Source organism: Oncorhynchus clarkii, chromosome 31 (assembly GCF_045791955.1).
Source record: "Oncorhynchus clarkii lewisi isolate Uvic-CL-2024 chromosome 31, UVic_Ocla_1.0, whole genome shotgun sequence".
Lineage (NCBI taxonomy): Eukaryota > Metazoa > Chordata > Actinopteri > Salmoniformes > Salmonidae > Oncorhynchus > Oncorhynchus clarkii.
Window position 1 is genome coordinate 25,266,356 of NC_092177.1, and position 27,389 is coordinate 25,293,744.

Here is a 27,389-nt window from a genome sequence, read left to right on the forward strand (position 1 = left end):
AGAGTGCAGTATAACAGCATTATGCTGCAAATACTGTGTCCAATATAACACAGTGTCTTTTGAGTGCCCACAAAATACCACAGTCGACTGCAGATTTCAAAACTGCAATCCCTTTTTTGTAAGGATGGTAGCAATAGAATGATAATCTCTCTAGTTCTCCAACTCCAGTCTGCAGATTCGTGTACAATCTATGTGATTCTGAATGTAATTTCTTCCACCACGTGGTGGCGCCCTTTAAAATGATGAGTGGTTCGACTTTCAATGTCAGTGGCTACTTCCGTTTTCGGAAGAGAGCCGAAAGAAGCTGCAATATCAACATTCATTGACAGAATTTGTAAATAACACTATTTTATAAAAATTGGTAAGGAATTTGAATCAAACCACCGACTATACAAGAAATAACAAATCAAATGTATTGATGCAAAGTGCCCCACTCAAGTTTTCTGTTTAGAAAGGCTATTTTATAGCGTGTGGTATATTTGAATTAGCAAACTGGCTACTATTAGCTACAGCTATCTAACGTTACAACGTATTTGGGAATTTCCTAACTAACTGGTAAATGTAACATTGCCAAATAGCTGAAATTGAATTATAATTAAAACAAATGTCTGCTCTCGAAATTATATAGTAAGCTAATGACTGTAGCTAGCTAACGTTAGCAAGCTACGTGGGGTTTTCTACAATAAGATCCACCACGTTAATTAAGGTTATCTAATGTTAGTTAGCTAGGATCTCAATGTGTACATATTTAATATCTACTACAGCGGTGTTGGGTTCAGGATGTCAGGACAGAAGCGTTCGTGTGACTCCAGCGCCCCCTCTTCCTCGTCCGGTGCGCCCCCGGATAAACGGAGGGAGCGAGAAGGAGGGGAGGACGGGGTTCCCGGGGTCAGCGCTACTGCCGTGGAAACCGTCATCAAACTCGGAGGGGTGTCCAACTCGGTGAGAGAGCTGCAAAGTGCCTAGCTTGTATTTATCCTATCTCTGTCTGTCTGCCTGCCTTTACATATGGTAGTTATGGCTTGTCAGCAGTGTCGTTGATTGTGTTGTTCTCATCTGTTCTTTCTCTTGTGGTCAGGAGGAACAGGATGTCAAAGCTCTCCATGTGAAGAACAGGAAGTTGGGAGAATCCCTCGATCAAAGACAGGTATGTTAGTCTCACACACACACATAAACAAATACACAGGCACACACAAACCTACAACTCCTGTTTTCACTATATACATTTATAATGGGACTGTTGCTCTGCAGGTGATTGAGGATGAGCTGAGAGAGAGAATCGAGAGACTGGAGACTCGTCAGGCTACTGATGATGCCAGCCTACTGATCCTGAACAGATACTGGAATCAGGTAACTATTAATTCACTCAAATAATGAACAATATGCAATTAAAACATTGCACATAGATAAAATTAGCATTAAAACAATTCTCTATATTCTAAATACCATCTACTTCCCCTCTCCTCCTCTTAGTTTGATGACAATGTGCGCCAGATTGGCAGGCGCTACGACCAATCAGGAAGTGAGCCTGTGGAAACCCCGGTAGGAGAGGGTCGGAGTCTGAAGCCTGACACCCCAGAACCCGACGGCGACTCCAACCAGGAGAGAGCCAAAGACCGAGGTAAAGAGGGAGAAAGAGTATTTGCCCCGTTTCTAATTTAATCTACTTTTGCATATTTTTGATACTGTATGTTATTATATCTTCAACAAAAACCTAATATTAGATAAAGGGAACCTAAGTGAAAAATAACACAACAATGACTTACTTATTTCATAAACAAAGTTATGCAACACCCAATGCCCCTCAATAACTGGTTTGCCACCTTTAGCTGCAATGACTCCAACCAAGCGCTTCCCGTGGTTGTTAATCAGTCTCTCAAGTTGCTGTGGAGAAATTTTGGCCCACTCTTAACATGCAGAAGTGTTACTTTTTAACCATATTAATGTAGACTTGATTGTGTGTTATGGATCAGTCTTGCTGCTTGACCCAGCTACACTTCAGCCCACAGAAGGATGACATTCTCCTGTAGAGTTCTCTGATACAGAGCAGATTTCATGGTTCCTTCTATTAAGGAAAGTCATCTAGGTCCTGAGGCAGCAAAGCATCCCCAAACCATCCCACTACCACCACCATGCATGGCCCTTGGTATGAGGTTCTTACTGTGGAATGAAGTGTTTGGTTTTCGCCAGGGATAATGGGACCCATCTTGTCCAAAAAGTTGACTAAAGTTAGCCAAAAAGCACCTGGATGATCAACAAGACTCTTGGAAGAATGTTCTATGGACAGATACAAAATTATAACTTTTGGAAAACATGGGTTTTGCATGGAAGAGTGGGCCAAAAGTCCTCCACAGCGATGTGAGAAACTGAGAACTACAGGAAGCATTTGGTTGTGGTCTTTGCAGCTGAAGGTGGCACAACCAGTTATTGAGTGTAAGGGGGCAATTACTTTTTCACACAGGGGAATTGAGTGTTTCATAACTTTGTTAATTAAATAAATAAAATAAGTGTCCAGTTTTTGTGTTATTTGTAAACTCATTTTCCCTTTATCTAATATTATGTTTTGGTTGAAGGTCTGATAACATTCAGAATAAAACATGTGCAAAAATAGAGAAAATCAGAAAGAGGGCAAATACTTTTTCACAGCACTGTATATATATACATACATATATACATACAGTACCAGTCAAAAGTTTGGACACCTACTCAGTTCAGGGTTTTTCTTTATTTTTTACTATTTTCTACATTGTATAATTTTTTTTCTATATGTTTTTTAAATTTATGGATAGCCAGGGGCACACTCCAACACTCAGACATAATTTACAAACAAAGCATTTGTCTTTAGTGAGTCCTCCAGATCAGATGCATTCGGGATTACCAGGGATGTTCTCTTGATAAGTGTGTCAATTGGACTGTTTACTGTCCTGCTAAGCATTTCAAATTTAATGAGTACTTTTTGGTGTCAGGGAAATGTATGGAGTAAAAACTACATTATTTTCTTTAGGAATGTAGTGAAGTAAAAGTTGTCCTAAATAGTAAAGTATTGTACAGATACCCCCCAAAAATGACTTAAGTAGTACTTTCAAGTATTTTTACTTAATTACTTTACACCACTGTTTGGTAGTGAGTACTAACTCCTGTCTGCACCGTGTGGCTGTCCTCCAGGCCAACAGGGAGAGACAACCACGTCCTTCCTGGCCACGCTGGCCAGCAGCAGCAGCGAGGAGATGGAGGCGGAACTGCAGGAGAGGGTGGAGTCCAGCCAGAAGCAGGCCAACCGTGTGGTGGAGATCTATGACAGCTTGAAGACCACTGTGGAGCAGCTGAAGAAGGATCAGGACTCTGGAGCAGGTGACTGGGGAGAGAGAGGGGCAGGGGGGCAGCTTTGAGAGGAATGAGGGGAGTGTAGGGGTAAGATGGGATGGTTTGAGAGGTATGAGGGGAGTGTAGGGGTAAGAGAAGATGGTTTGAGAGGAATGAGGGGAGTGTAGGGGTAAGGGGATAGTTTGAGAGGAATGAGGGGAGTGTAGGGGTAAGAGAAAATGGTTTGAGAGGAATGAGGGGAGTGTAGGGTTAAGGGGATAGTTTGAGAGGAATGAGGGGAGTGTAGGGGTAAGGGAATAGTTTGAGAGGAATGAGGGGAGTGTAGGGGTAAGGGGATAGTTTGAGAGGAATGAGTGGAGTGTAGGGGTAAGGGGATAGTTTGAGAGGAATGAGGGGAGTGTAGGGGTAAGGGGATAGTTTGAGGGGAGTGTAGGGGTAAGGGGATAGTTTGAGAGGAATGAGTGGAGTGTAGGGATAAGGGGTAGGTTTGAGGGGAGTGTAGGGATAAGGGGATGGTTTGAGAGGTGTGTCGGGGTAAGAGGAAAGAGGTAATGAGATGTGAAGAAGGGTGAGGTTTGGGGGTGAAGATGGTGAGAACAGCAAGGGTGTAAGTGTTTATTTATTTTTCATTTTCGAACAGAAGCTGGTATTAGCATTTAGTAAGGTCATTGTTGTGTGAGCAAAGTCAGGAGTATTAATGTCATGACATCATGTCTTGTATTTCCAGAGGGCTCTGTGTGGCAGGTCGCTGTCCAGCTCAACACCCTCCTGTCCAATGAGAACGACCGGCTGCGTCAGCTGACCGATGACCTCCAGCAGAAGCACAGTCACATGACTAGCGAGGTGATTTGATGCACCACATCACGGCTGGGTGGGGCTCACGTCCCTCTCTTGACAGCGGATAAATACTTTTTTACGTTACACATTTTGCCATAGGGTAGAGAGAACTGTTTGCAGTTTTTAAGATGATATCTGAGTAAGACTGACTAACAAAATCAGTGGGGGCCCCCGACCATGATTACTAAATTTAGATTGCTACGGTAGTCTAGCCAGCTATCTGAAACTGTTAGCTGACATGGCTAATTGACTGACTATCAGTGACTGACATAACAACAGGAAAACTGCTGATGCACAATCACATTTCTAAATTGCACCTTGTGTATTCTACTATTCTAACTCGTAACAGTGAGTTGAGACCCCGACTGAGTTCCTAAAAAAATAAAGGGGGGAGGGGCACCATTTGCCCGTCCCTGTCTTACATCAACACTTGCACTAATTCTCTGTTTGTTGATCTCTACACTATGTACCTTACTAGTGGATCACCACCACTCCCACCAGCCCCCATATTGACAGTATCTCTGTGTCCCTGTAGTCTCGTTCTCTGGGCCGGGCGGTATCGAGGGCAGACACACAGGTCAGTGAGCTGCAGGGCCTCATCGAAGAACTCCAGTGGGACATGGAGAAGATCAGACGCAGAGAAACCCGCCTCAACACACACCTGGGAGAAATCCTGGAGAGGGTAAGGCTGCTGCTGTGTGTTTTTGTGAATCCAAGTCAAGTCTCTCTGCAGCAATGTGTTTGACAGCCACTAGCCTATGTTTACCATTTTGTAATGGAGTATATCTGTGTCATGTTGTTTATATACCACAGCACTATATCTATGTAAATGTAGCATGTTTATTCCATGTGCTATTCCTCCCAGGTGAACAGTAAAGGCTACAAGGTGTGTGGGGAGGCCAGCAGTGTGTGTGGAACCATCACCATCAACAAGAGAAAGGTATAAAAACATCCTCTTTGTTCTGCCATTTGTACTTGTCAGAAACAACATGGACCTGGAGTTATAACTCTTCAATTTCCCCTTCCTCTCCTTTCCCCCTGCCCCCTCTTTCTCCGACTGTCTCTTCTCTTTCCCCCTCCTGTCTGTCAGTTTGAGGAGATGAACAGTGAGTTGGAGGAGAACAGGGAGCTGGCGGAGAACCGTCTGAGCGAGCTGCAGCGGCTACAGCAGGACCTGCAGACGGTCAACCAGGAGAACAACAACATGAAGGTGAGCCTGCAGGGACAGAGCCAGGGACAGAGCCAGGGACAGAGCCAGGGACAGAGCCAGGGACAGAGCCAGGGACAGAGCCTCTCCCCAACCCAGCCATTGGATTACCTGAGCACATCCTTACTCAGTCAACCAAACCAGTCAAATTAAGGTAAATAGATAGGTGGAGGTTCTTGTTTTTCTCTGTTGCTTTGCTCACCTCTTTGCTCTGTCCATCTCTTTTATCTCTCCTTCTCTCACACTTTCTCTTCACCTCGTGCTCTCTCACTTCATTTCTCTTTCATTCCATTTCTCGCTCTCCTTTTTTGCGTCTCTCTGTCCTCTGTTTCTCTCTCTGTTAGGTGGAGTTGTTGAGTCGTGCTGAGGGGGTGGTGAGGGAGAGCTCAGAGTACCGCTGTCTCCAGTCCCAGTTCTCTGTCCTCTACAATGAGTCTGTGGGCCTCAAGTCTCAGCTGGACGAGACGCGCACACGCCTCAACACCACCAGAACGGCACGCCTCCGACAGCTAGAGCACATGGAGGTGAGTGTGGGTGTGTGTGTGTGTGTGTGAGCTATAGGTATGAACGTTTAAACGAAATAAGAATCCTTAACGCTATTTATAAGAAGAAAAATACCCTCTAGAGTCAATCTAATTAGAATTTTTAACAATATTTCACTTTAAGCTAGAGATATCCACCAATGGCAGCCTTTCGCATCTGCGGTGAAAGGTGGCCGAGCTACAGCAGTGTTTGTCAGACTGTGAGACTCACATCTGCGGTGAAAGGTGGCCGAGCTACAGCGGTGTTTGTCAGACCGTGAGACTCACATCTGCGGTGAAAGGTGGCCGAGCTACAGCGGTGTTTGTCAGACCGTGAGACATCCCGAAAATTGGTCTTCTCACAAAAACGTCTGTAGCGTCTGAAAGGTTTGGAATTCAAACTCTTATAACCCCTCTATGGAAAGAATCGATTCTCAGGAACATGATGGTGTTCTACAACCCCCACAAGTGTCACGGGACTCGTCTGAAGTCGGTTCCGCTGATCTGCCAGCTTCTATCTGTAATGTCCGAACTGTTTTTGGCTACACACTAATATGACTACTCTGGAAAGGTGAGCCTCAGGAACATGTACATGTCGGTTGTTTTGCTTTAGGGCGCCCACAAGCCTCACATGTTTACAAAAATGGAAGTGGATGTATAGAAATGGAAATAAACATGGAAGGAGTTTAGTGCCCACAAATTGTTAAATATGGGTAAAGAAATATACACAAATTATTTCCTGATCTTCCTGATATCTCTCAGATATAGGACAGACACTTTAAAACAAACTTCGCAAGCCAAGAAATTGCAAGATATAGCTTTTGATTGCCGATAGGTAGTCCTAGTGCAGGGTTCTGGCTGGTGGCCGATATGCCTGTACAGGGACCCTCTCTTCATCCCTTGCTAGCTTGCTATGGAAGATGCAAGTGTTTGTTCTCGGAAGTATGAGAGCCAATCAATCTCCTCCGTTCCAAAAATACAGAATCTTTACAGAGTTGTAGTTAACAGTTGGAAAAATGGCAGAGAAAGGCGAGTGACAGCAGAGAAGTCCTGTATGGCAATCCTTTGAGATGTTAAATGAAGGAAATGCTAACTTCGCGAGGTGGAATTGAGGTACAGTAATGCAGGTGCAATGCTTAACCATCTGAAAGGGACGCACCGTGAGACCCAAACCATTGCTGGCAGCTGCATTGTGAATTCACATTAAATTTTATACATATTTCTTATTGTTTTTTACGGAAAACTGATAAAAATGTCTCTACGTGCAGTTTAAAGGAAGTTGCTAACTAGCGCTAGTGCAATTGCTAACTAGCATTAGCATAATAACTGGGAGTCTATGGGTATCTGCTAAGGAATTGTTAGTTAGATTACTTGTTGGTTATTACTGCATTGTCGGAACTAGAAGCACAAGCATTTCGCTACACTCGCATTAACATCTGCTAACCATGTGTATGTGACAAATAAAATTGGATTTGATTTGATTTGAACATGCTAGTAGATACACATAGACTTCCAGTCATTGAGCTAATGCTAGTTAGCATTTGCTCACAAAACTACCTGTAACTTCCTTCATACTGGACACAGAGACATAAAAATGGTATCCACAAGTTCATCTGACTCTGAAGAATTATATTAAGTGCCCTGTTGCCAAAATTCCGAAGTATCCCTTTAAACACAATGGGGGTGTGTGTGGTAACGGTCTCCTCTCTCCTCCAGAATGATGAGGTGTCTCTCCAGAGGAAGGTGCGTACAGAGGTGTTCCAGCTAGAGGACACTCTGGCCCAGGTCAGGAAGGAGTACGAGATGCTCCGGATTGAGTTTGAACAGACCCTCGCTGCCAATGAACAAGCAGGTCAGTGTCTTCACCTCACATGAAAACAAATATGGCCTTACGCTCCTCCTCACCAGCTACTATTTACCTGCAGTTTCAGATCCTCCTTGAAAACAGCATCTCATCTATTTCTTCCTCTCTCTCAATCTGTCTCTCTCTCAGGTCCTATCAACAGGGAGATGCGTCACCTGATCAGTACACTGCAGACACACAACCAGCAGATGAAGGGAGAGGTGGTGAAATACAAGCTGAGACTGAGAGAGGCACAGACGGACCTCAGCCAGGTGAGAGACAGACAGACAGACGGACCTCAGCCAGGTGAGAGACAGACAGACTGACTGACCTCAGCCAGGTGGGAGACAGACTGACTGACCTCAGCCAGGTGGGAGACAGACTGACTGACCTCAGCCAGGTGGGAGACAGACTGACTGACCTCAGCCAGGTGGGAGACAGACTGACTGACCTCAGCCAGGTGGACCTCAGCCAGGTGGGAGACAGACTGACTGACCTCAGCCAGGTGGGAGACAGACTGACTGACCTCAGCCAGGTGGGAGACAGACTGACTGACCTCAGCCAGGTGGGAGACAGACTGACTGACCTCAGACAGACAGACAGACATACCGACAGACATACCGACAGACAGACATACCGACAGACAGACATACCGACCGACCGACCGAAGCCAGGTGAGAGTGTGAGGCATGCAAGGAGGAGACTGTAAGAGAGACTAAGGGAGTTGAAGCCAATTAAGAGAGAGAGAGAAAATACTGTCATCTGAATTCTGTGCAATTCCCTCCTCTCATAGGCTCGCACTACGAAGGGTAGCGCTATCCTCCAATCACAATCCAGTACGGAGCTGGATGTGAAAGAAGAGGCCATCTCCCCCCTGACGCCTGCTGCCTCTGGTGATGTCACCATCAAGGTGGAGTCTGACAATGGTTCAGCCACACCCAACAGCACTAGTAAGTGTTATTAATAGTTTATTAACTATTTAGTAACTCTTTATTAACTCTGAACTGATATTCATCCTCTCTCTCTGTAGGTACCTCTTTGAAGACAGAGCCTGGGACAGAGACAGAGGGAGAAATCAAAGAGGAGGAGAAAGAGAAGGAAATTAAGAAAGAGGAGAAGAAGGAGAGAGAGAGGCCAACCCGTGGAGGGGGTGGGGCCGTGAAGGAGGAGAAGGAGAAGGCTGGGACCAGCAACCAATCAGAGGAGGTGACTCTGGAGCGCCCGTCTGTGATTGGAGGACCAAAGAGGAAGGAGGTGGAGCAACTAAAAATTGTCAGGGCGGACCTAAAGTAAGTTTGATGATTGACAGTCATGATTGATGATGGGGGTAAGGATGATATTAATGATGATGGGGGTTAGGATGATGATAATGATGATGGGGTTAAGGATAATATTAATGATGATGGGGTTAGGATGATATTAATGATTATGGGGTTAGGATGATATTAATGATGATGGGGTAAGGATGATATTAATGATGGGGTTAGGATGATATTAATGATGATGGGGTTAGAATTATATTAATGATGATGGGGTTAGAATGAAATTAATGATGATGGAGGTTAGGATGATATTAATGATGGGGTTAGGATGATATTAATGATGGGGGTTAGGATGATATTAATGATGGGGGTTAGGATGATATTAATGGTGATGGGGTTAGGATGATATTAATGATGATGGGGGTTAGGATGATATTAATGGTGATGGGGTTAGGATGATATTAATGATGATGGGGTAAGGATGATATTAATGATGGGGTTAGGATGATATTAATGATTATGGGGTTAGGATGATATTAATGATGATGGGGTTAGGATGATATTAATGATGATGGGGTAAGGATGATATTAATGATGGGGTTAGGATGATATTAATGATGGGGGTTAGGATGATATTAATGATGGGGGTTAGGATGATATTAATGATGGGGGTTAGGATGATATTAATGATGATGGGGTTAGGATGATATTAATGATGGGGGTTAGGATGATATTAATGATGGGGGTTAGGATGATATTAATGGTGATGGGGTTAGGATGATATTAATGATGATGGGGGTTAGGATGATATTAATGGTGATGGGGTTAGGATGATATTAATGATGATGGGGTAAGGATGATATTAATGATGGGGTTAGGATGATATTAATGATTATGGGGTTAGGATGATATTAATGATGATGGGGTAAGGATGATATTAATGATGGGGTTAGGATGATGATGATGGGGTTAGGATGATATTAATGATGATGATTGGGTTAAGGATGATATTAATGATGATGGGGTAAGGATGATATTAATGATGGGGGTTAGGATGATATTAATGATGATAGGATGATATTATTAATGATGATGGGGTAAGGATGATATTAATGATGGGGGTTAGGATGATATTAATGATGATAGGATGATATTATTAATGATGATGGGGTTAGGATGATATTAATGATGGGGGTTAGGATGATATTAATGATGATAGGATGATATTATTAATGATGATGGGGTTAGGATGATATTAATGATGGGGGTTAGGATGATATTAATGATTATAGGATGATATTAATGACAGGCTCTGCTCTGTCCCCTTGAAGGAAAGCCCAGGAGTCTCAGAGGGAGATGAAACTACTGTTGGATATGTACCGGTCAGCACCCAAAGAGCAGAGGGACAAGGTCCAGCTCATGGCCGCTGAGAAAAAGGCCAAGTCAGAGGTACAAACTTAGCTGAGACACACTTAGCTTACTAACAAAACAGTGAAACTTCGCTAGCAAATATTGTATGGCACGTTCCTCTATTGAAGCATATAGTTGTTGATAGTATTGAATTCTTTACAAGTATTATTGATTAGTTTTTTTGGAGTGATGGTATGATAGTAATGGTCTGTGTATTGGGTTGTTAGTATTGAGGGGTAGTAATTGATGGATGGAATAACTGTGTTAACTGCTGTGTCTGTGTATTGAGTTACTATTGGTTATTATAAACTGGGTGGTTCGAATGCTGATTGGCTTAGAGCCGTGTTATATCAGACATTATTAACTAGGTGGTTTAAGCTCAGAATTATCATTTTACTGTTCTAGTTACGTTGGTTACCAGTTTTTATAATAGCAATAAGGCAACTCGGGGTTTCAGTAACTGACTTCTTCTAAATGTTTGTCTATAAAGATTGAATTTGTCTGAAGATTTTATACACCTGTCAGCAACTGGTGCGGCTGAAATGGCTGAATCCACTCATTTCAAGGGTGTCCACATACTTTTGTATATATAGTGTACTACAGCTAAGGGCTGTGTCCAGGCATCCACATTACGTGCTAAATAAGAACAGCCCTTAGCTGTGGTATATTGGCCATATACCACACCCCTTTGAGCCTTATTGCTTAAATATACACTTGAGTATACAAACATTAAGAACACCTGCACCAGGTGAATCCAGGTGAAAGCTATGATCCCTTATTGACGTCACTTGTTAAATCCACTTCAGTCAGTGTAGATGAAGGGGAGGAGACAGGTTAAAGAAAAATGTGTAACTTGGCACAACTGTGGGAAACATTGGCGTCAATAAGGGCCAGCATCCCTGTGGAACGCTTTCAATACCTAAATAAGAGTCCATGCCCTGACAACATTTTTTTATTTAACCTTTATTTAACCAGGTAGGCTAATTGAGAACAAGTTAAGGCTGTTCTGAGGGCAATAGAGGGTGAAACTCAATATTAGAAAGGTGTTCCTAGTGTTTTGTACATTCAGTGAAGGTATTTTCTCATTTTGATTGAACAGATAGTGAGAGAGAATGCCAGTGGGGGCAGACAGGTTTAATCAAAGGGAAGAAAACTGGACTCATACTGAAGATGAGTGGCGGAGCTGTTTGCGTTACCGCTTGACCAGCCAGGACACTTGACTTACTGTTGGGTGATTAGAAGTGATTTATTGATGGTGATAACAGCTGTGTTTTCTGTGTGTCAGGCGGAGGAGCTGAAGCAGCGTCTCAGGGATCTGGAGGAGAGGGAGAGGAGAGAGGGGAAGAAGATGGCCGACGAGGAGGCACTGAGGAAGATCCGCTCTGTGGAGGAACAGATCAACATCCTCAACAAGAAGCTCTCCCTGGCCAAGCAGGTGTGTGTGTGGGTTGTGTGTGCGTGGGGGGGTTTACATATGTGCATTTAAGCATAATGCATTTAAGCAAGACACTAATTTCTCGCACCATCATTCATATACCCCCCTCTCTGCTCCTCCCCCCACTTTCTATCCTTCAACCCCACTTTCTCTCTCTACCACCCCTACTTCTCCTCTTCCATCCCCCCTCCCTCCACTCTCCCCACCGTCTCTCCCCTCCACTCCCCCCTTCATCCCCTCTACTCCCCCGTCACCTCCACTCCACCCCCCCTCGCCTCCACTCCACTCCCCCGTCTCTCCACTCCACTCCCCCGTCTCTCCACTCCACTCCGCTGTCTCTCCCCTCCACTCCCCCGTCTCTCCCCTCCACTCCCCCGTCTCTCCCCTCCACTCCCCCGTCTCTCCACTCCACTCCCCCGTCTCTCCACTCTACTCCCCCGTCTCTCCACTCCACTCCCCCTTCTCTCCACTCCACTCCCCCGTCTCTCCACTCCACTCCCCCGTCTCTCCACTCCACTCCCCCGTCTCTCCACTCCACTCCCCCGTCTCTCCACTCCACTCCCCCGTCTCTCCACTCCACTCCCCCGTCTCTCCACTCCACTCCCCCGTCTCTCCCCTCCACCCCCGCGTCTCTCTCCCCCGACTCGCTCCCCTTTACTCTCCCCCGACTCGCTCCCCTCCACTCTCCCCCGACTCGCTCCCCTCCACTGTCCCCCGACTCGCTCCCCTCCACTGTCCCCCGTCTCGCTCCCCTCCACTGTCCCCCGTCTCGCTCCCCTCCACTGTCCCCGTCTCGCTCCCCTCCACTGTTCCCCGTCTCGCTCCCCTCCACTGTTCCCCGTCTCGCTCCCCTCCACTGTTCCCCGTTTCGCTCCCCTCCACTGTCCCCCGTCTCGCTCCCCTCCACTGTCCCCCGTCTCGCTCCCCTCCACTGTCCCCCGTCTCGCTCCCCTCCACTGTTCCCCGTTTCGCTCCCCTCCACTGTCCCCCGTCTCACTCCCCCACCCATTTCCCGTCTCTCCCTCCCATCTCTCTCCTCTCCTGTCTCTCCCCGTCTCTCTCCTCTCTCCCCTCCATTCCCCTGTCTCCTCTCTCCCCCTTCTTTCCTTCCCATCCTCCTCTCTCCCCCCTGTCTCTCCCCCTTCCCACCAGGAGGAGGATGCGTTGCTGAGTGAGATGGATGTGACGGGCCAGGCTTTTGAGGACATGCAGGAGCAGAACATCCGACTGATGCAGCAGTTGAGGGAGAAGGATGACGCCAACTTCAAGCTGATGTCGGAACGCATCAAGTCCAACCAGATCCACAAGCTGCTCAAGGAGGAGAAGGAGGAACTCGCCGACCAGCTGCTCACGCTCAAAACACAGGTGAGAGGAAGTGATTGAAACGGTGCAGTAAAATGATTTGAGCGTCAGAATGTCACCCGCTCAATTTGAGAGATAAAGTTTGGGAAATACAGTAACTTGACAGTAGCAAATCTCTCTCTCAGGTGGATGCCCAGCTGCAGGTGGTGAGGAAGCTGGAGGAGAAAGAGCGCCTCCTCCAGGGCACCATCAGTACAGCAGAGAGAGAGCTGGCTCTGAGGACACAGGCTCTGGACATGAACAAACGCAAGGTAGCTAAAACACACACTCTTACTAGGCTTAGGTAACTGCACAGGTGAACACACACAGAGAATACCTACTTCCTTGAAAAATGCCAACGGACAACATATATTTTTTCTTCCCCCCGTCTCCTCACTCCTCCCCTCCTCCAGACCCAGGAGTCATCGGTGCTGTCGGAAGAGGTGCGTAGTCAGCTGGACCAGGTGCAGCAGAGACTGGGAACCGTCAGGGAGGAGGTCATAGAAAACAGCATCTCCAGAGAGAAGGAGTCCTTCAACGCGCGCCGCGCACAGGTCAGGCCACACACACACTCGCCATGTTTAGGTAACTGCCCACGTGCTCATGTAACCACACACACGATTCAAATCCACTTGAACAGAATTGAACTTTGGTTTATTTAAAGATTGCAGCCCCCTGCCTAACCCTGCTCTTCCTATCTTTATTGTGTTTCAGGAGGACATCTCCAAACTGCGGAGGAAGATTGAGAAGGCCAAGAAACCAGCCGAGACCGTCCTCAACGGAGACGACATCCTCAACGAGGAAATCAATGATTACAAGGTAGTCTGGATGAACACGCTTTTATACCACGTGCACTGTATGTTTAATGAAGCAATAAGGGACGAGGGGGTGTGGTATATGGCCAATATACCACGACGCAACGCGGAGTACCTGGATACAGCTCTTAGCCGTGGTATATTGGCCATATACAACAAACCCTTGATGTGCCTTGCTGCTGTTATAAACTGGTAAGCAACGTAATTTGAGCATACCTGTGGTATACGGTCTGATATACCATGGCTGTCAGCCAATCAACATTCAGGGCTCGAACCACCCAGTTTATAATATGTAATAATGCAACTATAATTCACCTGTTTTATCAATCTTACTCCCCATCTCTCTCTCCCCCCATTTCTACGCCCCCAGGCGCGTCTGACGTGCCCGTGCTGTAACTCCCGGGTAAAGGACGCCGTCCTGACCAAGTGTTTCCACGTCTTCTGCTTCGAGTGTGTAAAGACGCGCTACGACACGCGCCAGAGGAAGTGTCCCAAGTGCAACGCCGCCTTCGGCGCCAATGACTTCCACCGCATCTACATCGGCTAGGTGGAGGAGGAGGAAGGGACCGTAGGGGTTAGGATAGTGGTGCCGGGAGGTCAGCGGTATCCATCGGGCTTTCTCTCCAGCCAAACAAAACTGTTATCACCACTCTAGAGAGTAAGGTGGAATGAGACTAGAAATCTGAGAGTTTTGATGGACATGTAATCATTATGGGAATCTATCCACCTTGCTCTCTGATAGGCTATGTGGAGTTGCTGACTGACACCTATTCAGTACTCTCGGATCTCCACAATAGTGGTGGGGGCTAAGGGTTGTTTCTGGATTGGTGTACATTACATTGACTTATAGAGATCATGGGTATATTTGCTGGCTGTGCACTGCCTGCCTGGCTGGAAGAAAAGCCTATAGGAGAGACTGCCTGGCTGGAAGAAAAGCCTATAGGAGAGACTGCCTGCCTGGCTGGAAGAAAAGCCTATAGGAGAGACTACCTGCCTGGCAGGGAGAAAAGCCTATAGGAGAGACTACCTGCCTGGCTGGAAGAAAAGCCTATAGGAGAGACTGCCTGCCTGGCTGGGAGAAAAGCCTATAGGAGAGACTACCTGCCTGGCTGGGAGAAAAGCCTATAGGAGAGACTACCTGCCTGGCTGGAAGAAAAGCCTATAGGAGAGACTACCTGCCTGGCTGGAAGAAAAGCCTATAGGAGAGACTACCTGCCTGGCTGGAAGAAAAGCCTATAGGAGAGACTACCTGCCTGCCTGGCTGGAAGAAAAGCCTATAGGAGAGACTACCTGCCTGCCTGGCTGGAAGAAAAGCCTATAGTAGAGACTGCCTGCCTGGCTGGGAGAAAAGCCTATAGGGGAGAGTGCCTGCCTGGCTGGGAGAAAAGCCTATAGGGGAGAGTGCCTGCCTGGCTGGGAGAAAAGCCTATAGGAGAGACTGCCTGTGGCTCAACAATAGGATTACAGTACCTAGGGCCTTGTGTGGGGGAACAGTGAGATTTGACTTGAAGGGATCCTCGTAGACACACTTTTCCATAGTTGATGTAGCTACCGGGGGTGTTTTTCTCTCCTCACTGAGTTGATGGCGAGAAAGATACAGACCTCTTTCACTTAATAAATTCAGTCCTGAAGGACTGCAGTGATGTGCTGAAGACCCTGATAACCATTTTAACTGATAGTCAACTTCTCTCCCCAGTACTGCTACCCCAGGGAACTAGACACCAGATGACCTTCCTCGGGCTCTGGATTTAGACTGGTGTGTGTGTGTGTGTGGCATGTCAGTTTACACATGTGTGAGGGAGAAGGTAAAACAGAGGAACCATTTGCTAAAATGGTTAGAAAATCAATGGTGAGAGTCCCTGGACTAACAGGGACCCTTGCTCCACCTGTACTCTGTCTGTGTGACCAGTCAATGTTGTCCTTGTATTTCTCTTTTTGTATTTGAAAGCTGACTCATCAGGCCATAGACAGACATGCTACCAATACCTTGAACTGATGCCGGTGTGTAATATTGCTGCTCTGAAAGTTATTCAACTGCCATCAAATCTAGAAGCTTGTCTTGCAATTGGTTACTTATCAGTAAAGTTTGTGCATTTTTATTAGCTACAGTATATCATTCAATGTCATCATCAAATTCATCTATCATCAGAATCATCTTAATGTTTTAACCCTTAACCTGCGTTAACCACAAATCCCAGTATGCAAATCCCAAATCTGTTTTTGCCGCCATCCAAACCCACCCCCTTTAGCACCCCAGACCCACCCCCTTTAAGCACCCCAGACCCACCCCCTTTAAGCACCCCAGACCCACCCCCTTTAGCACGCCACACCCACCCCCTTTAGCACGCCAGACCCACCCCCTTTAGCACCCCAGACAGGTTTGAAGGGAGATCTGTCAGATTGTACTAAACCAGAAACCAGCATATCTTGACGGAAAGGGGCGCCCATCGAGTTGTAGCGGCTTTTTTGCAAGACAATCCATCGTGGCGTTGAAGTTGATGCAAGGAAAAAGTTTACATATAATAAAATCCGTGTGGAATACTGAAACCAAAAACCTTTAGGGGGACGCGCGCTTTTTAAGCACGTCAATGATCGTGCCTTCCAAAACTTTCCTTTTAACTGCACAAACCTGAAAAAACTCGACACGTTGTAAAATAATCACTAGCGTTCAAAATATAGGCTGTCCACCGCTGGCAAATTATACGTATTTTGAAATTACCGTCGTTCTATTCTTAACCAGTTTAATACCAAATATAGTCATTGTGTTAATATGAAATGTCCTTGAACGGTGCTCTGGTTTGGGGTAACGTTGCCAAAGTTTATAATTAAAAACGCTGAGATAAGTAATTTAATCACTTGCACGTGACACATTTTATGTTTGATGATACAACCCACGAGCACTAATTTAGAGTATAGGGTCCCAGCTAATTCTGTTTTCTCAAGTTTGCAAGGCTCGTATCTCTAGATTGTATTACCCCTGCAGAGCACGCCGATGTAATGGGCTACATCTCGACCGTTTTGTTTGAATGACTGACAACCGAAGCCGTTTTTAAACCTCTGGTTTTTAAAGCAAATTTGCACATACCTCGATCTGTGTTGACCATAGATTTCGCCGCTTATCCTATAGAAAACGTTTTTATATAATTGTCGATTATATTTATAACGCGAAGGAGCCAAAAAAATCGGATTTTCCAAAATGATCAACAACAGTGCAGATTCATCCTCAGTACGGGTTTTATTATCCACACTTGTTTTGGTGCTCGGTTTGGCAGCGCGATGCGTCGGGCAGGCCATGCCGTCCAAAGAGAGCCCTCAAGCGGCCCCAGCATCATTCAGTCTCCGGTCCCTGGTCACGGGGACCTGCGAAGATGTCCACAGATACGTGGAGTCCGTGGTGGGAGCCAATGTGATCGAGACGACTGTTGAGGTTTGGAAAATAAACCATATTGAATGTAGGCCTACTTTATAGTCCATTATTTTAGTAAATCTAATCAGCACCCAAACCTGTTTCCTGTTATTCTAGCATGTTCATTCATCAATTAACTACATAATTTATAAATTATATCTTATTTCTAAGGGTGACCTTTGCTACCTTCAAAAGCTTTGCATAATTGTGGTTTTCTGTCAACTAAAATTGTCCTCCTTAAAATCTGACTGCATTCCTCTGCATCACTTCCTTCACTCCCTCCCCACCCCCTTTTTCCTTCCCTGACCCCCTTCCCTGCATCTACCCTTGCCTCACTACCTGATAATCTCTCCTCTGACCCCCACTCTGCTCTGCCCTAATTTCATGTCTGCCTATATCCATGCACCCTGCTGCCACTACTCTGTGTGCCCAGCACCCCTACCCCAGAGTGTGCTGTTGTATTTAGAGTCAGTGCTTGGTCAAGAGAACATCTATTCCATGGTAAGAAACCACCAGGTTCCCCGCCTGAATAACCTCTGCTCTGACATAGACCCAAAATCAAACTCCTTATAGCCCTGAATGCAGGGCACGTGTCAGTCACTTCATACAGCGTGTCCTACAGAAAATTACTACATCACTCTCAAATTGGAGGCTATATCATGGCAGTTGAATATTTGGTTTCATGTGTTTGTAACAGTATATAGCCACATTCATTCCCATGTTTTAGGTTGTCAGGGGGGCTTTTTAAAAGTTGCATGCAGACACATTACAGCTGTCAGAGGTGGAAAGTTGTCTGTCCTGCTCTAACCCAGAGGAGGCTGGTGGGAGAAGCTATAGTTGTCTGTGTCCTGCTCTAACCCAGAGGAGGCTGGTGGGAGGAGCTATAGTTGTCTGTGTCCTGCTCTTACACAGAGGAGGCTGGTGGGAGGAGCTATAGCAGGACAGGCTCATTGTAATGGCTGGAATGAATGGAACGGTATCAAACATAAGGAAACCACATCTTTGACTCGGTTCCATTTATTCCAATCCAAGCATTACAATGAGCCCGCCCTCGTATCACTCCTCCCACTAGCCTCCTCTGTTTGACACACAGAAGAGTGCTGCTTGTGTAGTAGCAACAGGTGAAGAGTAGTCTGTCCTACAACTGTGACTACCCTTGACCTCGGCTAAGCAGTCTGGAGGGTTGTCGGTCCAGCTGTCAAGTCTTTTTTGACGTGATAGGACAGCTTCGATCTTACACACACACACACACACACGTGTAACAGCATCAACAACACCCCCATTATGCCAACTGGGAAAGACACTTGTGCATAGGACTGCACTTGGATAGTAACTGACTGGCCATTGTTTAACTGACTAACTGAAGGCCTGTGTGTGATCAAAGGCAACTTGTAGATATGTTTGTGGTATAAAACATACCTGCAACCCACAAAAATATCTTGTTCAGAGACGATTGACTCAGTGACCAACCTATTTATACTGATTGACCACAGCTGTTGCTATCATTCTAATTTAAGGGTATCAGTTTTCAGTCGTGCTGCACTAACACTCACTAGAGGATCATGGGAAAACATTTATGTTACTGTACATAAGCTATAGGTCGGGGGAAATATGCTGACTTCGTTGGTCATTTTAAAGGGAATGTCTGCTCTACAACGGTTATAATTCTCAAATGTCAACATGTCAAACATTCTTCACTCTCCCTCTCTCTCTCCCTCAGTTCTTTGAGATGTTGAGCCGGTTTCTGGCTGAGGGAGCTGCCAGCGGACTGAATGTCTTCTCTCTTTACGTCACAGATATCCTCAGGGTCACAGGAGTTGATGGTGGGTGTCAGTTTGTGTTTAGTTGGAGGGAGGGAGAGAATGCTTTCTGCATAGAATCCCATCTTTTCTGGATTTACAGAGGTAAAATCAGAATGTATTTCCACCACACCACTGGCAATCAGAACATTTTCCCTTTCAGGCCGTCGGATCAGTATCTTTAGTTAGTTCATTGTTGTGCCAGGGAAGATGTTTTCACCCTCAGGGAAGTTGGCCTTGTCTAAGAAGAGCTGCTTCTCCCCCTCTGTATGGGAACTGGGGGGTGTGAGTTTTTCCTTGTGTCTGTGACTTGTTCTCTGTAGTAGGATCTAACAGCACATGCCATTCGCTCTCAATGATTGCTTCTCAAATGTACTCACGCCTTAAAATATATGCACTGACAAGTTCAAGAGTAAAGATGGTGACAACAAAATAATTGAATTACCCCCACAGCAATATTCAAATATGCTTAACCCCCTCCTCTCCTCTTTCTCTCCAGTCCACCTGCCGTTCCCTCACTTTACCGCAGAGGGCGTGGCCTCGGCTGGTCAGTGGGCTCTGCTGGCTCTGATTGGCTACTGGGTGCTGTCCATCATCTTGCGCATGCTGGTGGGTGTGGTGAGGAGGGTGTTCTGGATGCTGAAGGCGGGCATCGCGCTGTGGCTCTTTGGCCTGATCGTCAGTGATGCCAAGGCTGGTTCAGACACCACAGCCGTCCGGCTAGCAAGCCTGGTGCTGGGGTGTGCCCTGCTGGGGCTGGCCAGCTCAGGATCAGAAAAGACAGTTCAAGTGGAAGACCGCATGAGCATCCTGGAGGGAAGGGTGAAGGCGGTGGAGAGGAGGAAGGGAGAGGAGTGATGGAAGGAGAGAGGGGGAGGATAGTTGGAAAGGATGGTGGTGCTGTAGGGGGTCTGTCAGTTTCTCAAATGAAATAAAGCAACCACCACGATTTATTTGATTGAAAGTGGCTTTTCAATTCTTATCCCATCAGGTGTTTGTCTATTACATGTAATATCTGACATCTGTGATACATGGCAAATACGGGGGATTTTTTTTTAAAGCAAGGAAATAGATACGTATTCAAGTTATTTAATTATAGTTTAAAAATTGGCTCATTCATCCCCCTCCTCTCCCCTGTAACTATTCCCCAGGTCGTTGCTGCAAATGAGAATGTGTTCTCAGTCAACTTAGCCGGTAAAATAACGAAAAAATAAAATACGGAACAAAAATATAAACACAACATGCAACAATTACATGAGTTACAGTTCATATAAGGAAATCAGTCAATTGAAAGAAATTCATTAGGCCCTAATCTATGGATTTCACATGACTGCCCAGGGCTGCAGCCACAGGTGGGCCTGGGAGTGCATAGGCCCACCCACTTGGGAGCCAGACCCAACCACTGGGAAACCAGGCCCAGCTGGTCAGAATGAGTTTTCCCCCACAAAAGGGCTTTAATACAGACATAAATACTCCTCACCACCCCCCACCTCTCCTCAGGCAATCATGTAGGTGAAGAAGCTGGATGTGGAGTTCCTTGGTTGGCATGGTTACACGTGGTCTGCAATTGTGTGGCCAGTTGAACATACTGTCAAATTTTATAAAATGTCGTTGGAGGCAGCTTATGGTAGAGAACTCAACATTACATTATCTGGCAACCGCTCTGGTGGATATTCCTGCAGTTAGCATGCCAATTGCACGCTCCCTCAACTTGAGACATCTGTGGCATTGTGTTGTGACAACTGCACATTTTAGTGTTTTATTGTCCCCAGCACAAGGTGCACCTGTGTAATGATCTCGCTGTTTAATCAGCATCATATGGTGGATGGATTATCTTGGCAAAGGAGAAATGCTCACCAACAGGGATGTAAACAGATTTGTGCAAAACATTTGAGAGAGCTTTTTGTGCGTATTGAACATTTCTGGGATCTTTTATTTCAGCTCATGAAACATGGGACCCACACTTCACATGTTGCATTTATATTTTTATTCAGTGTAGTTTGTTCCACTCCATTATACATGTGACACAGACCAATTTTAAGCGCATTAGTGGTTTTGGGTGCATCTATTAGCGCTCTCTCATTTAGCAGATGCTTTTATCCAAAGCAACTTAGTCATGCTTGCATACATTTTACATCTGCGTGTTCCCAGGAATCAAAACCGCTACCCTAGCATTACAAGCGCCATGCTCTACCAACTGAGAAAAAGTAGATTGACAGTGCATAGATAAAACTACTACTAGGGACACTTCCACACTGATCTGATCAGTGTTAAAGCAACATGACAATTTGGTATTTTGGCCTACCAGAGAGACCATATATATATATATATATATATATATATAGTGGTGCATTCTGCTGAGGAAAATAGAGAAAATGCAACAGTAACAAAGAGATCTTGGAATGAAGGCACTCTGAGAAGAGGCTGGAAAGAACAGAATAGAGGCAGTTTGAAAGGTAGTTAAAATTCAACCTGGCACCATTAAGCAATTAGGCACAGGGGTGTGTAGTATATGGCTAATTTAGCCCTTAGCCATGGCGTCCTTATGCACAACGCAATGCAGAGACGTGGTATATTGACCATATACCACAAACCCCCGAAGTACCTTATTGCTATTATAAACTTGTTACCAAAGTAATTGGAACAATAAAAATTATTTTTTTGGTCATACCTGTGGTATATGGTCTGATATACCATGACTTTCAGCCAATCAGCATTCAGTGCTCAAACCACCCAAACTTCTATTTAAGAATGATGGAGGCCACTGTGTTATTGGGGACCTTCAATGCTGCAGAAATGTTTTGGTACCCTTCCCCAGATCTGTTCCTCGACAGAATAATGTCTCTGAAAGTGTTGAATACTTATGTAAATAAGGTATTTCTGTTTTACATTTTTCATAAATTTGCAAACAATGCTAAAAACCTGTTTTCACTTTGTCATTATGGAGTATTGTGAGTAGATTGATAAGGGGAAAATATATTTAATACATTTTGGAATAAGGCTGTAACGTAACAGAATGTGGAAAAGGGGAATGGGTCTGAATACTTTCCGAATGCACTGTATATGAATGCAGCTACCAATACACTGAAACCAATGGATGCAGTTCATCACAGCGCACAACACTTTATTACGGGCGACAGGTTGAGGACACATCACTACATTCTGCATCAGAAAGTAGGCTGGCCTTCTTTGAAGTGTCATAGATCGATGCGTTGCTCTCTTTTTGTTTATAAAGCTATTTTACAAAAACTCCCGCCTCACCTGACATCATTCATAACCTTTAGATGTATAAATGACCATACACGATCTCAGGGATTGCGACTTCTGGAGATTCCTTCGGTCTCTACAGTTAGGTAAATCCGTTGTAGTTTTTCCCCCCACCTTTCTTGTGGACTAAACTAAAACTCTTGAAAAGTGGATGAATTGGTGCCTCTGGGGTATTTACGATGGCTGATTGAGGACCGTTTTAATGAAACGTGTTTGTTTTTTAATGACTGGGTTGTGTATCTCTTTCGTGCTTTTCATATTGTATTGATGTGTATAATTTTTTTATCTGTAAAAGAGACCTTGGTCTCAGCATGAGTCCTTGTCAAAATAATGGTTAAAGGTTGGGAACCATTGATGTATTGAGTGGTTGGCCTAATCAACAGTGTCATAGCATCAACTCACCTTCACTAGCAGAGAAAACAGTCAGTAGGATCCAGAGGAGCATGACCTACATGGGATACAGTATAAAATGTTAATTATTCGAGATCGGTCATTTGCGAAACGCAGTCAACTGCGTGCAGTTGGTGGAAAATGAGTTGTAGGTTGAATGTTTTGTGAATGTTCGATTAATTTATTCTTGAAGCGTCATTCCAACGTTTGTTGAGCATATGACCGTACATAATATATTATTTGCCTCAATACTGGAAAGTTCAACAAATACACATATAGCTTCATTTGATTTTAAACCCAATTTGTGTACAGTTTCAGTAATCTTTGTGAATAGCTAAGACATTCAGAACCGTATTCAGAACCTATCCAACAGTAACAAACAAACAACAATGTGCGCACATTACGTGATTGAATATGCCAATCAACTCCAGCCCAATGTACAAATTCTTCTCGATTCCGCCAGGGTTTTCAAACTCGTCTTTCTGATTCCACGGTATCTGTCGAATTGGAGCGCCAATGTCCCAGTACAGAGCCTACGTAGCCTGAACAACCACTTGTGGTCGCTGTTTACTTGTCTATGACTGTCGTGTGCGTTTCATCCGGCCTTCTCCCTTTTCCAGTTTTTTTCTGCATAAAAATGTCTCAGTTTTCACCCCACGCGGTAGGTGGCGGCAATATACCGTTTTTGTTTGTAGTCCGCCAATAAAAACTCAGAGAAGAAGGAGCTACCTTTCAGATTGCATCCGCATCAGAGCTGAGTGGAACACGGTTAAAATTCCTGCAACACAGAACTTCAGCGAAGCGATCAACATGCCTATGTTTTTGGTAAATACTAACGTGGCCAAGAGTGACATTCCGCCTGCACTGTTGTCTGAGGCCACAGAGGAACTGGCCAAGGCGATGGGCAAACCTGTGCAGGTGAGTCTTCCAAACTTGGCACAGCAATGCTTTTTTTGCCCCAGTTGTAGATAGCTAGCTAGTTGCTTTGATGCTGACGCATTTTTCTGCACCGAAAATTACATTGCAGGGTACCCCCTTTTGTTTCCCATGAGAGACCTCTTCAGTCTTTACCTATCCATAACAGAACCGTTATACAACTGGGCATGAGCATAGTGTAGTATTCCAAAAATAGAACAGGCTTTACAGTGCTGCAGGTCTGCTGTACTTTGACAGGTCCAGGACAGAAATACTGTAACACACAATCCAACAACTAGTTCTTATTTATTACAAATTTACATGAACAACCATGACAGTGAAATTTGAGTTTTCCTCATGCCTTTCAAACACGATTGTTCCAGCTCCCACTGACAGTATGCCCTGTGCTCTGTTTGTGTCTCTCTCTCAGTACCTTGCTGTGCACATCATCCCAGACCAGTTGATGATGTTTGGAGGGAAAGGAGACCCTTGTGCTCTCTGCTCCCTTCACAGCATTGGAAAGATCGAAGGAGCTCAGAAACAATACTCTAAACTACTGTGTGGCCTGCTCAACAAACACCTGGGCATCTCCCCCGACAGGTAATGGACACACACATACATATGAAGTGTTCATGCAGTATATTAACCCATTCCTCGTGTCTGTGTCAGGATCTACGTCAACTTCTTTGACGTGGAGGCAGCGAACGTAGCCTGGAACAACTCTACCTTCGGCTGATCAGGGGATCTGAACTTCAATGGGAGCTGACCCCTCCTTTCCCCCACACCTTAATAACGGTAGTACAGCATTAGAGTAGGCTGTGGAGAGACCAGCAGAGATGCCCAGTTTCTGGGCTGACGTAGAGCAGCATTGATAAATGAACCCTTGCTTTATGCAGACCCTTGGTTTGTACTGGACCCTTGGCTTTGATGTTCCAATAAAGTGATTCTCATTGATCACAACTTGTTCTGTTTTCCCTTTGTCTTTAACTTACTGGATACTTTGCATTGACATGCATGAAGCAGTTCAACATTACCTCACAGACTATCGTGTTAAATTATTAGGTAAAGTTCAAGGTATAGTTGATAGCCTCCTAGCCTAATGTAAACCACTCTGCGCTGGTGGAGTGATTTGCTAGGTGTGTATATTTGCCTTTTGTACATATGCAAATAATTGGACTTGGTATATCATTGAATGTATGGTATAGAGTGCCCATGACACTTGATGTTTGCCATGCAGCCCATGTCCACCAATAGAGGACAGCAATAGAAACATGTCTTGACTTTTTGTGTATTTATCCTCTGCAATTTCTGGTAGATGTATCTGTTGGCTGATGTAACGTATTTTTAGTCGTCAAATCAAAGACTGATGTAGTCCCGCTCCACCTGCGCTATACAGACAACCATCTTTGTTGCCTTGCACCATTTCTGGGGTTCAATCAGGGTCACTGGATAGAATGGTATCAGATTACATTGGAGACTGTTCTGAGTTGAAACGATAGTACTGACACTAGATGTATAACACCCTCTATTGTTGCCACTGGTGGGTAAACACTTCAGCAGCCAAACCTCATTCATATGCTCACACAGTTGCTTAACATGTCGACTGGTCCTCAGCACAGGCGGTTTACCTATATATCTTGCTTCAAGTAAACTTACAACTATGCCAGTGTTCATGGTGAACCCACATGTAGCCACGGCTTCCATGACTGGTGCACTTCTATTTGCAGCCTGGTATCATAGACGAGATGAAACATTGGGAAAGTATATAGTATATGTTACGTTTGGTATGGTTACAAAAGACAAGTTTACTTAAGGCAAAAGTGAGAGTAGGGTGGGTGGGAGTATAACACAAACGACTAGCAACCCAATGGTTGCGTGTTTGAATTTCATCATGGACAACTTTACATTTTTGGCTAATTAGCAACTTTAACTACTTTGCAGCTACTTAGCATGTTTGCTAACCCTTCACCTAGCTAACCCTTCCCCTACCCCTTTAACCTAACCTTAAGTCTACCCTTAGGCTAGCTAACGTTAGCCACAACAAATTGGAATTTGTAACATATATTGTACGAATTGCAATTCGGATTCTGTGCTTCCAAATTTGTTTGGGGAAGGCCCTTTACTGTTTCAGCATGACAATGCCCCTGTGCACAAAGCAAGGTCCATTCAGAAATGGTTTGTCGATCTGTGTGGAAGAACTTGACTGGCCTGCAAAGAGCCCTGACCTCAACCCCATCACACACCTTTGGGATGAATTGGAACACCGACTGCGAGCCAACCTCAGTGCCCGACCCCACTAATGCTCTTGTGGTTGAATGGAAGCAAGTCCCTGCAACAATGTTCCAACAGCTAGTGGAAAGCCTTCCTGGAAGAGTGGAGGCTGTTATAGCAGCAAAGGGGGAACCAACTCCATATTAATACCTGTGATTTTGGAATGAGATGTTCAACAAGCAGATGTTCACATACTTTTGCTTATGTAGTGTATATACCATATGAAGCGTAACATAAACTAAATGGACTGTCTCGGATTTACATAAATAATACGATATGCTCTGAGACCAGATTGCAATCTGAAACTAATGGAACTGTCCAAAGCCATGGGAAATCCAGGACCTGAGGTGAGTAAAAAGAAAATAACTATAGTGAAAATTAATGTACAGAACCCATTTCAAGTAGTGTTGTATACAGTGTCTTAACTTTTCCATAGCTCACAAACCGATGTAGTAGGAAGGAATGAAATGGAACTAAAATCTACAGCTATAATCTGTACCTAAAACACTTGTGGACCAGCACTAGCTCTTAGAACTGAGGGACTTTTGAGAAGAATGGGTGTGACTGTTTGCCTGTCAACATACGATGAATCATTCACATTGTATTAAGCCATTAAACAAAATAAATGTGTATTGACCAGGCTTGACATTATGGCAGATAAAAGTATTTTGATTTCTGCAGTACTTTTTCGTTGACATCTTTCCAGACCAGATGATGACGTTTTGGGGAACCACACGGTTCTGTCAACACCATTGGAGCTATCAGTGAGGAACAGAACCTGCTGTATTCTAAACTACTGTGTGAGCTGCTCAACAAACACTTGAGCATCGCTCCTAACAGGTACAGAACACGCATGCATGCTTGCATATACAGTGCCTTCGGAAAGTATTCAGACCCCTTGACTTTTTCCACATTTTGTTAGGTTACAGCCTTATTCTAAAATTGATTCAATTGTTTTTTTTCTTCATCAATCTACACACAATACTCCATAATGACAAAGCAAAAACTGGTTTTTAGAAATCCTTGTCATTTATAAAAATATTCTAACTGAAATATACCATTTACATAAGTATTCAGACCCTTTACTCAGTACATTGTTGAAGCATCTTTGGCAGCGATTACAGCCATGAGTCTTCTTGGGTATGACACTAAAAGCTTGGCGCACCTGTATTTGGGGAGTTTCTCTCATTCTTCTCTGTAGATCCTCTCAAGCTCTTGTCAGGTTGTATGGGGAGCGTTGCTGCACAGTTATTTTCAGGTCTCCAGAGATGTTCGATCAGGTTCAAGTCGGGGCTCTGGCTGTGCCACTCAAGGACATTCAGAAACTTGTCCCGAAGCCACTCCTG

At 44.9% G+C, this 27,389-nt stretch overlaps 3 protein-coding genes across 4 annotated transcripts; all 3 read left to right on the top strand.

Annotated features, from left to right (window-relative positions):
- The first annotated feature begins 266 nt into the window (after positions 1 to 266).
- Positions 267 to 16,110, top strand: LOC139390763 (ring finger protein 20, E3 ubiquitin protein ligase). Of its 2 annotated transcripts, none has more exons than XM_071138118.1 (22): positions 267 to 361; positions 765 to 942; positions 1,079 to 1,147; positions 1,252 to 1,350; positions 1,474 to 1,621; positions 3,166 to 3,351; positions 4,052 to 4,167; positions 4,697 to 4,843; positions 5,027 to 5,101; positions 5,252 to 5,371; positions 5,713 to 5,892; positions 7,606 to 7,741; positions 7,883 to 8,004; positions 8,526 to 8,682; positions 8,763 to 9,021; positions 10,326 to 10,443; positions 11,690 to 11,839; positions 12,992 to 13,204; positions 13,327 to 13,452; positions 13,594 to 13,734; positions 13,895 to 13,999; positions 14,366 to 16,110. In XM_071138118.1, exons 2-22 carry the CDS (start codon positions 781 to 783, stop codon positions 14,540 to 14,542), a joined length of 3,006 nt encoding a protein of 1,001 aa, XP_070994219.1. In that variant the 5' UTR covers positions 267 to 361; positions 765 to 780; the 3' UTR covers positions 14,543 to 16,110. The 2 variants fall into 2 exon arrangements, with proteins under 2 accessions (XP_070994219.1, XP_070994220.1); XM_071138119.1 differs by having other exon boundaries at positions 12,995 to 13,204.
- Positions 16,111 to 16,321: 211 nt separating this feature from the next.
- On the top strand, positions 16,322 to 20,416 carry LOC139390569 (uncharacterized). Its single transcript, XM_071137774.1, has 3 exons — positions 16,322 to 17,422; positions 19,122 to 19,224; positions 19,700 to 20,416. Exons 1-3 carry the CDS (start codon positions 17,192 to 17,194, stop codon positions 20,056 to 20,058), a joined length of 693 nt encoding a protein of 230 aa, XP_070993875.1. The 5' UTR covers positions 16,322 to 17,191; the 3' UTR covers positions 20,059 to 20,416.
- Positions 20,417 to 23,566: 3,150 nt separating this feature from the next.
- Positions 23,567 to 24,735, top strand: LOC139390570 (macrophage migration inhibitory factor-like). The gene is made up of 3 exons (XM_071137775.1): positions 23,567 to 23,775; positions 24,203 to 24,372; positions 24,442 to 24,735. The coding sequence occupies exons 1-3, from the start codon at positions 23,668 to 23,670 to the stop codon at positions 24,506 to 24,508; spliced, it is 345 nt and encodes a 114-aa protein (XP_070993876.1). The 5' UTR covers positions 23,567 to 23,667; the 3' UTR covers positions 24,509 to 24,735.
- Positions 24,736 to 27,389: the final 2,654 nt, after the last annotated feature.

Bases quoted from the DNA above. Each gene is read 5' to 3' on its own strand.
- LOC139390763 (XM_071138118.1), top strand. From the start codon at position 781: ATGTCAGGACAGAAGCGTTCGTGTGACTCCAGCGCCCCCTCTTCCTCG. The intron at 1,622-3,165 runs GTAAAGAGGGAG...GCTGTCCTCCAG, and splicing joins GGAGAGAGCCAAAGACCGAG to GCCAACAGGGAGAGACAACC. The intron at 8,005-8,525 runs GTGAGAGACAGA...CTCCTCTCATAG, and splicing joins CACAGACGGACCTCAGCCAG to GCTCGCACTACGAAGGGTAG.
- LOC139390569 (XM_071137774.1), top strand. From the start codon at position 17,192: ATGATCAACAACAGTGCAGATTCATCCTCAGTACGGGTTTTATTATCC. The intron at 17,423-19,121 runs GTTTGGAAAATA...TCTCTCCCTCAG, and splicing joins TGATCGAGACGACTGTTGAG to TTCTTTGAGATGTTGAGCCG. The intron at 19,225-19,699 runs GTGGGTGTCAGT...CTTTCTCTCCAG, and splicing joins CAGGGTCACAGGAGTTGATG to TCCACCTGCCGTTCCCTCAC.
- LOC139390570 (XM_071137775.1), top strand. From the start codon at position 23,668: ATGCCTATGTTTTTGGTAAATACTAACGTGGCCAAGAGTGACATTCCG. The intron at 23,776-24,202 runs GTGAGTCTTCCA...TCTCTCTCTCAG, and splicing joins CGATGGGCAAACCTGTGCAG to TACCTTGCTGTGCACATCAT. The intron at 24,373-24,441 runs GTAATGGACACA...TGTCTGTGTCAG, and splicing joins CTGGGCATCTCCCCCGACAG to GATCTACGTCAACTTCTTTG.